We start from the raw sequence: 11925 nt of genomic DNA on the forward strand, positions 1-11925 counted from the left end.
CTTGTGACTGCTTCCTGTGAGTTTGGCCAGTCCAGGCTGCAGCCGCTGACCCCTCACAGCCTTCCTGCCCACGCTGGGTGTCTCCATATGCACAGAAGCAAGAAGCATCCTCCGCCCCCTTCTGGGATCAGCAGAGTGGGAGGCCCCAGGTCCCCAGCTGAGGAACATGTGAAGGGGCCCTCTCTTCATGCGCCTTTGATTAATAATCGGCAGGGTAGAGACCGCACTCGGCCTGGGCCCCACCCCTCGCTGATCTCTGGCCTTTTCTTTCTCCTGCCTTTTTGCCATTCTGGGAAATTGGGATCATGCCCCACTTTATAGAGGAGGGTGAGGCCTGCAGAGGTTAACTAATGTGAGCTGACCCCTGCAGGAGACCGGGGTGTCCAGTAGCCCCGAGTCTGGGGCGCGCCGGAAGTGGAACTCTGCCCTGCCCTGCTGCAGCCAAGAGAAGCTGGCCCCATCGGTGGTTCCAGTGCCTCCTCCTGGCTGTGAGTTCACTGCCTCAGTGCAGGAGGGATCGCAGGTGGTAAGCCCTGTATGCAGGCTGGCTATTTATTATAATTACCATCATGATGGTGTTAGGAGTCAGCTTGGCGTCATGACTGGATCCCACATTGGGCCATCAGCAAACCTGGCTTGCTGCTGCACAGACCGCTGTGTACCCTTAAATAAGCCTATGTCCCTCTCTGAGCTTCAGTTCCTTCTGTCTGAGGAGGCTGGTGATCCTCACCGCAGAGGGCTGGTGTGGGAACTGAGTGAAGAGAAATCTCTCAACAGCATCCATGTGGAGCATCAGAAAACAGAAACTGAAGCCCTCAAGGACTGCCCACGAAAGACCCCCTGCTCCATCATCCCAGGAAACAGTCTCCCAAGGCCTCCTGAGGCTGACTGCTCTGAGCAGCTGGTCTCCACAGGAAGGGTTTTTAGAACTCATTTGTTTGATTTTTTTGTCTTACAGTCTGCCTGTGGAACACACACAAACACACACGTGCACACGCACACACACGTATACGCATGAGGTTACATCTCTGAGCTGAGCTTTTTTTTTTTTTTTTTGAGAGGTTTTTGCTATAGGGTGCGTGTGTTCACCAGAAAGACAGAGAGAGACAGAGAGACAGAAAGTGAAAAATCCCCCCCCAGGGGGAATGGCCACACCACCATCCCTTCTCCTCCATTCTCCTCTCGGGATTTTGGGCACGCACGCACACGCGCCCGGTGTGAGTTTAAGCCACCGGGTCTTGGACTCGAATAGTGGTGGACTACATGGGAGTCGAGTGACATAGCCATTACGCTAACTGCTGGTCCCTCTGAGCTGAGTTTTTGTCACAGCTGTCTATCCATGTATGTTTCCTTAGGCTTCATGGGTATACTCTGTGGGTGTCTGTTTCCATGCACCTGCCATGTATGCCTAGCGTATGAGTGTGCTTAGCCCCTGTGCCTGTTGGTGTCTGCACTTCTATGTGTGTTTCTGTGAGTGTGCACAGGAAGCACAAGTATGTTTGTGCAATCTAGGGAGTGTTCATAGCTGTGCTTGTGGCTCCAGGACAGACACTCCTTGATTTCTGATCAGATCACATCTTCTTTTTTTAGAATTAAAAAAGAATTTTTTGTGAGAGGTTTTTGCTACAGGGCGTGTGCACTCACCAGAGAGACAGAGACAGAGAGACAGAAAGCGAGAAATCACCCCCCAGGGGGAATGGCCACGCCGCCATCCCTTCTCCTCCATTCTCCTCTCAGGATCCTGGGCACGCATGCACACACACCCGGCGTGTTTAAGCCTCCGGGTCCGGGACTTGAACCGCAGTCGACTACAGGGGAGTCCAGCAACATAGCCATTATGCTAACTGCTGGTCCCTAGAATTAAAAAAATGTTTAATTATTTAAATAAATAATTCACTGTACATCAATACAGAATACAAAATAGATTTTCCATCCAGAATACACTGTATATTGGCTCAGTCAAAGATATTACCATATATATTATTGTCAACAAATAATTTTCCATTTCTTGTTTCTTATATATTTTGCGTTTAAATTTTTCCCCCTTGATTCTCTACCTTTCACTCTCTGCCATTTCCCCCCTCCTCCCACACTGTCTCTGGTATCTACAGTTGTTTTCCATGCCTTCCCTCCACACAAACATTTTGTTGATTCACTAAAGATCTTAATTAATTAAAATCTTTCAATAGCAAGCACAGTTCATCTATACATATCTATGAACATATGTCTAACTTTAGGCATAACCTAAAGTGAGTAAAGTGAACATACTATAAAATAGCACCTAGCTGGGGTGATATAGCTTACTGCAGTCATTAAATAAGTACTAATAGATATTTTCAGTTCATTTTTAAATTTCAAGAAAAACAGTTTTAGTTTTTAAAAAATAATTATTTATTATTTAACTTCAATTATTATTATTTTTTATTTATTATTGTTTAATTTGGCCAGAGAGAGACAGAGAGAAAGAGGGAAAGTGAGAAAGCAAACCACCAGGTCTAGTACTCAAACTGCAGTCGTCCATGGGGGAGTCCAGCGCCTCCAACTACCATGCCACCTGCTAGCCACATAGTTTTAGTTTCAATAGATCAAAATAAAAAGACATTCAGAGAAATTTGCTTAAAATTTAAAGCCAGGAAAAAAGTTAGAATTCAGTTAAAATAGTAGGTAGATTACCCTATCAACAGTTCAAGAGAAGACAAAAATCCTTAAATATGGAAATCAAAGCATCAAAGAAAATCAGTAATGTGTTAGTCTAAAGTAAAAATATTCTATTTCACTAGTTCAGTCTCATGTAATTAATCTCTCTTTTATTAAATTTGCAGTGTTACTGTGGTCTGATCGTTCCATTTAAACTCTGGAAGTTAACATTCCACTCCGAACTTGTCCCTACCATTTGGCTGGCCATTTTCTTGGCTGTTTTTTGTTCTCTTCTTTCTGTGTGTCCGACTGTAGTTTTCCTAATATAGCATTCCCTTCAATACTTCTTGGAGAGCTGGTCTGGTGTTGGTAAATTTTTTTCAGGTTTTGTTTAACTTTGTTTTTGTCTTTTTTTCCCATATGAAAGATAATCTTGCTGAGTATAGTTTTCTTGGTTGAAATTGTTTTTCACTTAACATTTTGAATATATTGTCCCATTCTTTCCTTGCCTGAGTTGTTTCTGATAAGAGATTTGATGTTAGCTTGATGGGATAACCTTTGTAAGTAACTTGACACGTCCCTCTTGCCAAATTTAGTATCTTGTCTCTGTCTGTGGTTTTGGTCAATCTGGCTATGATGTGCCTTGGGGAAGATCTTCTTGGATAGATTCTTTGTGGGGTCCTTTATATTTGTTGGGTCTGGATGTTTGAGTGCCTCTCTAGATTTGGAAAGTTTTCTTCCAGGATTTCATGGAATATATTATCAATGCCCTTATTAGCTTCTTCACCTTCTAGGATAGTGATGATCCAGATGTTTGGGCATTTGATGGTATCTAGTATTACTCGTAAGCTATTCTCATTTTTTTTCAGTTTTTTCTTTTTGCTGAATTTTTCTAGGTCAGAGGTTCTATCTTATACATTTGAAATTTGATCTTCTGCATGATCTAATCTGCTTTTAATACTTTCAAGGGAGGTTTTGATTTCCTGTATTACAGCCTTCGTCTCTAACAATTCCATTTGATTGTTTTTTATGATGTGTATCTCCTCTTTCAGATTGTGCAAGAACTTCCTCACCTCCTGGAACTCATTGTCTCTTTTCTCTGGCATTTTCTGGAGTTAATTATCTTCTTCTCGTGTCTCTGTTAGCTTTGTCACTATGATTATTTTAAATTATTTTTCTGATATTTCCATGAGTTCCCTTGTATTGTCTCTGGAGGAAGAGGAGTTATTTTTTTCCCTTAGAGTAGAGATACTTTCTTGGTTTCTCATATTTCTTTTGCCTCTATGATGGTTTCTGGTCATTTGATGGATTATATGTTTTTTCCTAGTTCTTGGTGTTAAATCTGAGCATTCAGAGGCATGCAGGAAGAGGTGACTTGCAGTCTCTAAACAGTATCGTTTTTCTCCCTTTGGGCAGCAGATACAGTATGACTATTTTAAATTCTTTATCTGACATTTCCATGAGTTCTCTTGTATTGTCTGTGGAGGAAGAGGAGTTATTCTTTTCCCTTAGAGTAGAGACACTTTCTTGGTTTCTCATATTTCTTGTGCCTCTGCAGTGGTTTCTGGTCATCTGATGGATTATATGTTTTTTCCTAGTTTTTGGCGTTAAATCTGAGCATTCAGAGGCATGCAGGAAGAGGTGACTCGCAGTCTCTAAACAGTATCATTTTTCTTCCTTTGGGCAGCAGTTTCAATGGAAATTGAGGATTACTCTGACCCTAAAAGCATTCAGATATTTGGCTACTGAGCACCCAGACCTGTCTAGAAAATCTGTGTGTGGAAGCTGAGCAGAAAAGTGAGAAAGGTAAAAAGAAAAGATAAAGGAAAAGAAAAGAGAGAGAGAGAGAGAGAAAAGCAAGATGAAAACACTAAAAATTAAAAATAATAAGCAAAAATTAAAACCATGCATCACTCAGAACTCAGATAGAGATGGCTGGTGTTTGGCTTGTCCTATGGGGGCAGAGGGAAAGGTAAGAATTAGCAAGACAAAAGAATGACAGAGAGCTAAGACGTTTTTTAAAAATTAAAAATAGAGAGAGACAGAGAGAATAAGTAGGGTGCTCTAACCTGGCTCCTGGCTAGATCTGGGGGGGCAGGAGGATGAAGTCTCACAGAAGGTCTTCGGTGGTCCTAATCTGTGAATGGGGACACTCAGAACTCTGGATCACATCTTGATAAACCCATCATGGGTTAAAAATATCCTAAGTTGGGACCAGCAGATAGCATAATGGTTACATTGCTGGACTCCCATATAGTCGACCATGGTTCACATCCCAGACCCAGCAGCTTAAAATTGCATGTGCATGTGTGTGTTTGCCCAAAATCCCGAGAGGAGAATGGAGAAGGGATTGTGGCATAGCTATCCCCCTGGGGGGTAATTTCTTACTTTCTGGTCTCTCTGTCTCTCTAGCAATTGCATGCACCCTACAGCAAAAATCTCTCTAAAAAAAATAATAAAAATAATAATAATAAATCAAGCCAGATCTCACATGGGCAATCGCAGTTTGAATCCTGGTCCTGGCAGCTTGAAAAACAAGTTGGACGTATATGTGTGCCCCAGATCCTATCAAGATGGAGAGGTGGAGAAGGGATTGAATGTGACTGTGCCCCACTGGGTGGGGGGGTGCTTTCTCCCTTTCCTTGTTTTCTTTCTTTGTCTTTCTGCCTTTCTCTGGTCAGCACATATCCTCTGGCAATTAAAAAAATATATACCTTAAATTGGGGCCAGCATATAGCGTGGTGGTTAGGGGAGCTGGACTCCCACATGGCTGATTGTAGTTCAAGTCCCGGACCTGGCAGCTTCCTTTCTCACTTTCTCTCTCTCTTTGTCTTTCTCTGGTCAAATTAAAAAAGAAGTAAATGGATAGATAAAGTTAAATAAAATAAATATAAATCTCCAGTTGAAATGAAATTAATACAGCTTACTTGCCAGACGTCACAGCTTAGCCTTCCTACCCCTTAGACATGCTAAGACCATCCGTTAGCCTTCAGTTAGGCACAGCAGGCCACACTCAGCCTGCTTCAGCCGGAAATACCCTGAATACGGTACACTGCAGACTGCAGTCTCAGCTCTCTGCCCTCGTGGTCACGTGGCTGAGAGCCACGGCTCGCTGCTGCCGACCGGCCTTGCCAGAGTATCTCAAGCCCAGGAAAAGACAAACAGTCCTATCTGAAGTATGGTTGTACCGAGTGCACGCCGCTTTCGTATTGTCATAAGGTTGGAAATCATCCGTACTTGGGCTCAGCCAGTCAGGGACGGTCAGGTGTTACAAGCAGTGGGCCTTATGCTTGGGTCTGACAGGACATGCCGGGCACCTCCCTGTGTGGCCGGATCACCATGGACGGGAAAAGACAACCACACCTGCCCTCCTGGAGCTGGGCGCAGGAGGGAGGGAGGCACAGAGCAGCTATAACCAGCACCGTGGGTGTGCTGCAGTGTGACCGGCCACACAAGGGTGATAAAATAGGTTGGGATGGAGGGCAGCGGGGTCGGAGGTGGAGTGGTCAGGAAGGCCATCCTGGAGGCCCGAGACAGATCTGAGACCTGAAGGTGAGGAGTCAGCCGTGGGAAGATGTGGAGGGACTGGGTTTCGGGAGCACCGGCTGCATGTGCAAAGGCCCTGGGGCAGGATCCGGTCAGGCTGTTGGACCGCCTGGAAGTGTACAGCCTGTGTGGAAGGGAGGCTTTGGGGAGGTGCCAGACAGACCCTGTACCACAGGGGTTGGTGTCCATCTAGGGGCTTGGGAGTGTGAGAAGCCATCAGAGGAAGGGAGGTCCTCAGAGCTGGGTGCAGAGTGAGTGAGACGGGGCAGTAAGTAAACTGTGCTCATAGAGTGAGGGCGAGCTGCTCTGAGGCCTTGGCCTCCAGCATGCATGGGGGCCATTGAGGCCTGGGTGTTCCGCCCTGGGGGTCCCCTCCCATCTCCTCTGCCCTCCTCTCCACAGACCTGGACGAGTGTGCACTGGGCACTCACAACTGCTCCGAGGCGGAGACCTGCCATAACGTCCAGGGCAGCTTCCGCTGCCTGCGCTTCGAGTGTCCTCCCAACTACGTCCGAGTCTCTGAAACGTGAGTGTCCCCCTGGCCACTGGCCATGGACCTGGGGACCCTGCACCGACCCCACACTGCCCAGGGGAGAGGTCAGGTGACGGGCTACCCCTGCCTCGATCACCTCCTCTTCACCGCCCTGCAGATTAAAGCACTTGCAGAAAGTTCCGAGTACAGAGAGCGGAGAGAAGAAGGCTCGAGACCCCCACTTCCCTCCCTGCCATCCTCTCTCTCACACACAGATGACATATTAGTTATCCAGTACTCTGCCCCAGATCACCCCTCCTCTTGGCACCCTAATACCACAGTGTGTCTGAGCTCAGTTCCGAGGCTAGCCGCCTAGAAGCAGCTTAGCTGGATGGTTCTGGCTTGCTGTCTCAGGAGGCTGCATCATCTGAAGGTTCAGCTGGGGCTGAAGAATTCCACCACCCACTCACACGGCTCTGGGCAGGAGGCCTCAGCGCCTCACCACGTAGGCCTCTCCATGGGGCTGCCTGTGACACGACTTCTCCTAGTGCAGGTCATTAGGAGAACAAGCGACAGACCTTTAACCTAGCTTAGTCTTGAGAATGACAGACCGTCACTTCTACCAACAGCCACCCAGTCCAACATGGGAGGGACCTAAGAAGGAGGGGTCCTAGGAGGGGACCATGCGAGGTGTGGCTGCCAGCAGGAGGGACATTGGGAACCCTGGGAGGAGGGAGAGGAGGGCGAAGGAGGAAGGGGAGAGAGGAGAGAAGGAGAGAGGAGAGGAAGGAAGAGTGAGGGGAGGGGAGGAGGAGGGTAAGGAGGAGAGAGGGAAAGAAGGAGAAAGAAAGGAAAGAGGGAAAGATGGGAGGCTGGAGGAGAAAGGGAGGCAGGGAAGGAAGCAGCATGAGGGATGGAGAGAGCTATTGACAAACCCAGCCCTGGCTGAACACTGGGGTCAGGAACTCACCCCATCTGCCCAAGGAAACCATGAAGCTAACCTCATTTTACAGATGAAGAAACCGAGGCCAAGAGACCTAAGCTGACCTAGCAGGGGCTGCTGGTAAACCAAGGCAGAGCTAGCGTTTGAGCCAGAGACGGTGGGAAAGCTGAGGGTGACCCGCGCCCCTTCTGTCCCGCAGGAAGTGCGAGCGCACCACGTGCCACGACTTCGTGGAGTGCCAGAACTCGCCGGCGCGCATCACCTACTACCAGCTCAACTTCCAGACGGGCCTGCTGGTGCCCGCGCACATCTTCCGCATTGGCCCGGCGCCCGCCTTCGCTGGGGACACCATCGCCCTGACCATCCTCAAGGGCAATGAAGAGGGCTACTTCGGCACGCGCCGGCTCAACGCCTACACCGGCGTGGTCTACCTGCAGCGGTCAGTGCTGGAGCCACGGGACTTCGCCCTGGACGTGGAGATGAAGCTCTGGCGGCAGGGCTCGGTGACCACCTTCCTGGCCAAGATGCACATCTTCTTTACGGCCTTCGCGCTGTGAGGGTCCTCCTGGGCCGCCCTGCAGGGGCTATGGGGCTCGTCTTCCTTACCCCAGCAAGCACACTTCTCCTGCTGCCGCTCAGCGTCACGCTCTGTCGCGTGGGCAGGGTGGCTGGATTATTACTGTGGTGGTTTTATTTTAGCTTCGTAAATTAACTTAATTTTGTTGACTTGGTTCCTCTTGGATTTCTGGGCCTCTCCAATGCCGCGCAGTAGGGAGCTTGGTGGCAGGAAGCCTTTCACGCAGGCACTAAGTGGGGGCTTTGAGGGCTGTCCAGGGTCATCGGGGTACCTGCGAATAAGGGCTCAGAGGCTGGACGATGGCCTGCAGATCAGAAACAGCCACCAGGTTGGGGCTGTTGGACTCGCCCGGATGACCCGTCCCTAAAGCTGACGTTCCATTTCCGGTTCCACTGTGATTCCTGCTTTGCTTTTTTTAAAAAATCACTTTTAAGTTTTTCTGTTTAATTATAAAAGTAGTATATGTACATTGTAAAAAAAAATAAGTCAAATAGTACAAAAGGGTTATAAAGTAACAAAGTAAAACACCTCCAGGTCCTCTTCTGTTTGTAGTTGTAGAGTTTTGACGGTGTCCAGATGGCACCGAGTCCCCAGCAGCGTGTCAGATCGAGGCCTTCCTCCATGCCTTTCTGTCAGGCTTTTTGTTTTTTTTTTTTGAGAGGTTTTCGCTATAGGGCACGTGCACTCACCATAAAGACAGAGAGAGACAAAGAGACAGAAAGCGAGAAATCACCCCCCCAGGGGGGATGGTCACGCCACAATCCCTTCTCCTCCATTCTCCTCTCAGGATCTTGAGCATGCGCGCACACGTGCCCGGTGTGAGTTTAAGCCACCAGGTCCAGGACTCGAACCACAGTGGGCTACATGGGAGTCCAGTGACATAGCCATTACGCTAACTGCTGGTCCCCATGTCTTTCTCAAATAACGAGCCCGGGACCAGGAGCTCGGCGGAAAGCTGCAGTGTGAACGGTGCTCTTTGCGATCCTTCCTGCCGGCCTCACTACTTCCGCTCCTCCTCCTCCCTTCTTCTCTCCTCCCATGTTTTCTCCTTCTCCTCCTCTTTCCACACCTGTGGCCCTCAGCCATGGTTTTCACTCAGGATATCTAGAACTCCAGTCCCTGAAGACGGCAGGCCAGGCAGTGGACTGGATGGAACTCCTCCTCCATGCAGGAGTTCAGCTTTTCACGAGATCTCACAAAATCCAGTGTTATCTTTTGGTGACTTTAGGCCGGAGGCGAGGAGGATATAGCGAGAACCAGGGAAACCGAGGCCCTGAGTGGAGAAGAGAACAGCTCGTGGTCCACACTGAGTGTCCACACCCCGGTCTGCGTGACTGGCCCCGTGTAAAGACCCCCTCACTCCACACACACCTTGTGTACATGCTTGCCACAGTCCTCGGCTCCCTCTGAGCCAGTGGGTTTCTTTCTGCAAGTGTCTGTGATGCAGCGGGTCTTGAGTTCAATGCCCGCCAACATCTCAAAACGAGAATTGAGGTGTAGACTGTGTGTCAGCTAACGGTGCAGAGGCGGTGCGGCTGCGCCCACATGGGCAGGCCATGGGTTGGCGTCCCCGGATTCCAGAGCATGCGGGGCACACATGTGTCCCTGATCTGGGCCAGCTTGGACGGGATGGGTAGTGTCCTGAGGACCTTGTTGGGGTTGTCTGTCTCTCTGTCTTGGAAGAAATAAACAAACTTTAAAAAACTATATGTACTTCATACCTGCTAAAGAGCGTGATCTCACCAAACAGCCGTGCACGTGTCTGTGTGAACATACACGTGTGCACACCGGCTCTGGTTCGGGCCAGTGGAGAGAAGGCAGGCCACCTGGGAACTGTACCTCAGGGACTCTCAGTTTCAGCAGCTGCTGTTTCTGGGCTCACAGACCCTGGATGGCCAGATGGCTCATTCTTCAAGACAAGTTCTCAACAACCTTTTGGTGTAAAAGTTCCTGATGTTTAGAAATGGAAACAAATTCGGGACCAGCAGTTGGCATAATGGCTACGTCGCTGGACTCCCACGTAGTCGACTGTAGTTCGAGTCCTGGACCTGGTGGCTTAAACTCAAGCAGGGCGCGTGTATGTGTGTGCCCAAGATCCCGAAAAAGAATGGAGGAGAAGGGATTGCAGCGTGGCCCTCCCCCCTGGGGGGTGATTTCTCGCTTTCTGTCTCTCTGTCTCTGTCTTTCTGGTGAGTGCACGCGCCCTATAGCAAAAATCTCTAAATAAAGAAAAAAAAATGAAACTAAAAAGTTTCAAAACAGATGTGAGTCAAGCCAAGCCTGTTGCTGTAATCCTGCCCTAGAGGGTTCTCAGTCACAAGAGCTTCCCACCCCTCCTCCCCTCCCTGTTCCTCATCATCCCTGTCCCCAAGGGTGTGTAGCAGATGCCCGGACTTCCCCGTTGCTGGCCCAGGTGTCCCTGTTCCTTCTGTTTCTCTGGCTTTCAGGAAAACAGAACAAAGTCATCTAAGTCACTGGGCAGGGACCCTTAGGCAGTGGACTTCCTTCAGAGGACGGGCAGGTTAGGGACGCCAGCGAGGGATGTGCAGCACCTGCTGGGGGCAGCTCTTCTCTCCTTGCACGGGCCTGGTTTCTTCTCCAAGCTCATGAACCCATGAGGGACTCCCTGTGGGACCTGGGGCGAGCGGCCCTACCTCCCTGGGCTTCATTTGCCTCGCTTGTGAACGGGGACCCCAACGTTTCTTCCTGCACGGGGCTGCCGAGCCCACAAAGTGAGCAACGTGGGGCCAGATGGTGGTGCAGAGGTGAAACGTGTGCTCTGTGAAGCAGCCCCACGTGTGGCTCCTGGTTCAAGTCCACAGACCTTCCTGAGTAGGCCAGGTGTGCACTTGGCCATGATGCAGGGCTGGCTGAAGGCTGGGGGTGGATCGTGGCATCAAGACCCCATTGGGGGTGCTGTCTCTCTCTCTCTCTGTGTCTCTCTGTCCCTGTCTCCTCTCACTTATAGAAGACCTAGGTGGATAAACTTTTAGCAAACATGTGCAATTCATTAAGCTTGACACCCAGCGCACCCATAGTCTCTCAAAAACCAATTTTCCTTTCTTGGCGTTTCCGAGGCTCATTGGTCTTAGAATTCCATTCCTGCAAGGAGCGAGGCAAATGACAGCTGGAGGGAACAGCTCCTATAAGACCACCCTCACTTCAGATGCCAAACACAAGCGCTGGCATCCCCAGGACCACCCTCACGTCCTACCAGCTAGCTACAAATACAGGGGCCGTCATGGCCACCTTCAGGTGTCACTTCACCTGAGCACGCCAGGAAAGTACTACACTTAGAACTGCGGTTTCATACAGCGGAAGGATACACATGAGGAATCAACTAAGGACAATGGCACACAGGGCGGGGTCCAGGAGGTGTGCAAACGCAGCTTCGTGCCCTTGGGACACGTTACCTCACAACACGGGTGTGTGACAGTACACGCAGGTACGGCCAACCAGGGAGCCTTTGGCGTCCAGCTTTTCTATTGGAGCCTGGTGACAATCTGACAGCATCGCTGACCTTCAGTCACGAGTCCTTCCAGAAGTCAGGAAAGCAAAGGAAATAAAGACATTTTTGCCAGGGAGGACATTCGAGGTGGAGAGCTCACTGCGTAGGCCACCTTTCAGCCGGTGGCCTAGGCTTTCTGGCGGAGAATGTGGACATCTGTTGGGGCACCTGTGTTCCACGTTACTCCTTCCCCATCTATGGCTCTTGGGTTGTCCGAAAAGTCGTGACGTATTTTTTCTGGT

The 11925-nt window shown here is 49.5% G+C and overlaps 1 protein-coding gene across 1 annotated transcript in view; it reads left to right on the plus strand.

Annotated features, from left to right (window-relative positions):
• The window catches only part of FBLN2 (fibulin 2), a 79200-nt gene extending 70330 nt beyond the window's left edge, over nucleotides 1–8870 (plus strand). The window contains 2 exon segments of the mRNA XM_006155413.3: nucleotides 6586–6709; nucleotides 7798–8870. Coding sequence (XP_006155475.1) covers nucleotides 6586–6709; nucleotides 7798–8155 — 482 coding nt within the window. The 3' untranslated portion in view covers nucleotides 8156–8870.
• The last annotated feature ends 3055 nt before the right edge of the window (nucleotides 8871–11925 follow it).

The sequence above is a fragment of the Tupaia chinensis genome, unplaced genomic scaffold (assembly GCF_000334495.1).
Source record: "Tupaia chinensis unplaced genomic scaffold, TupChi_1.0 Scaffold000451_2, whole genome shotgun sequence".
NCBI classification, from domain to species: Eukaryota; Metazoa; Chordata; class Mammalia; order Scandentia; family Tupaiidae; genus Tupaia; species Tupaia belangeri.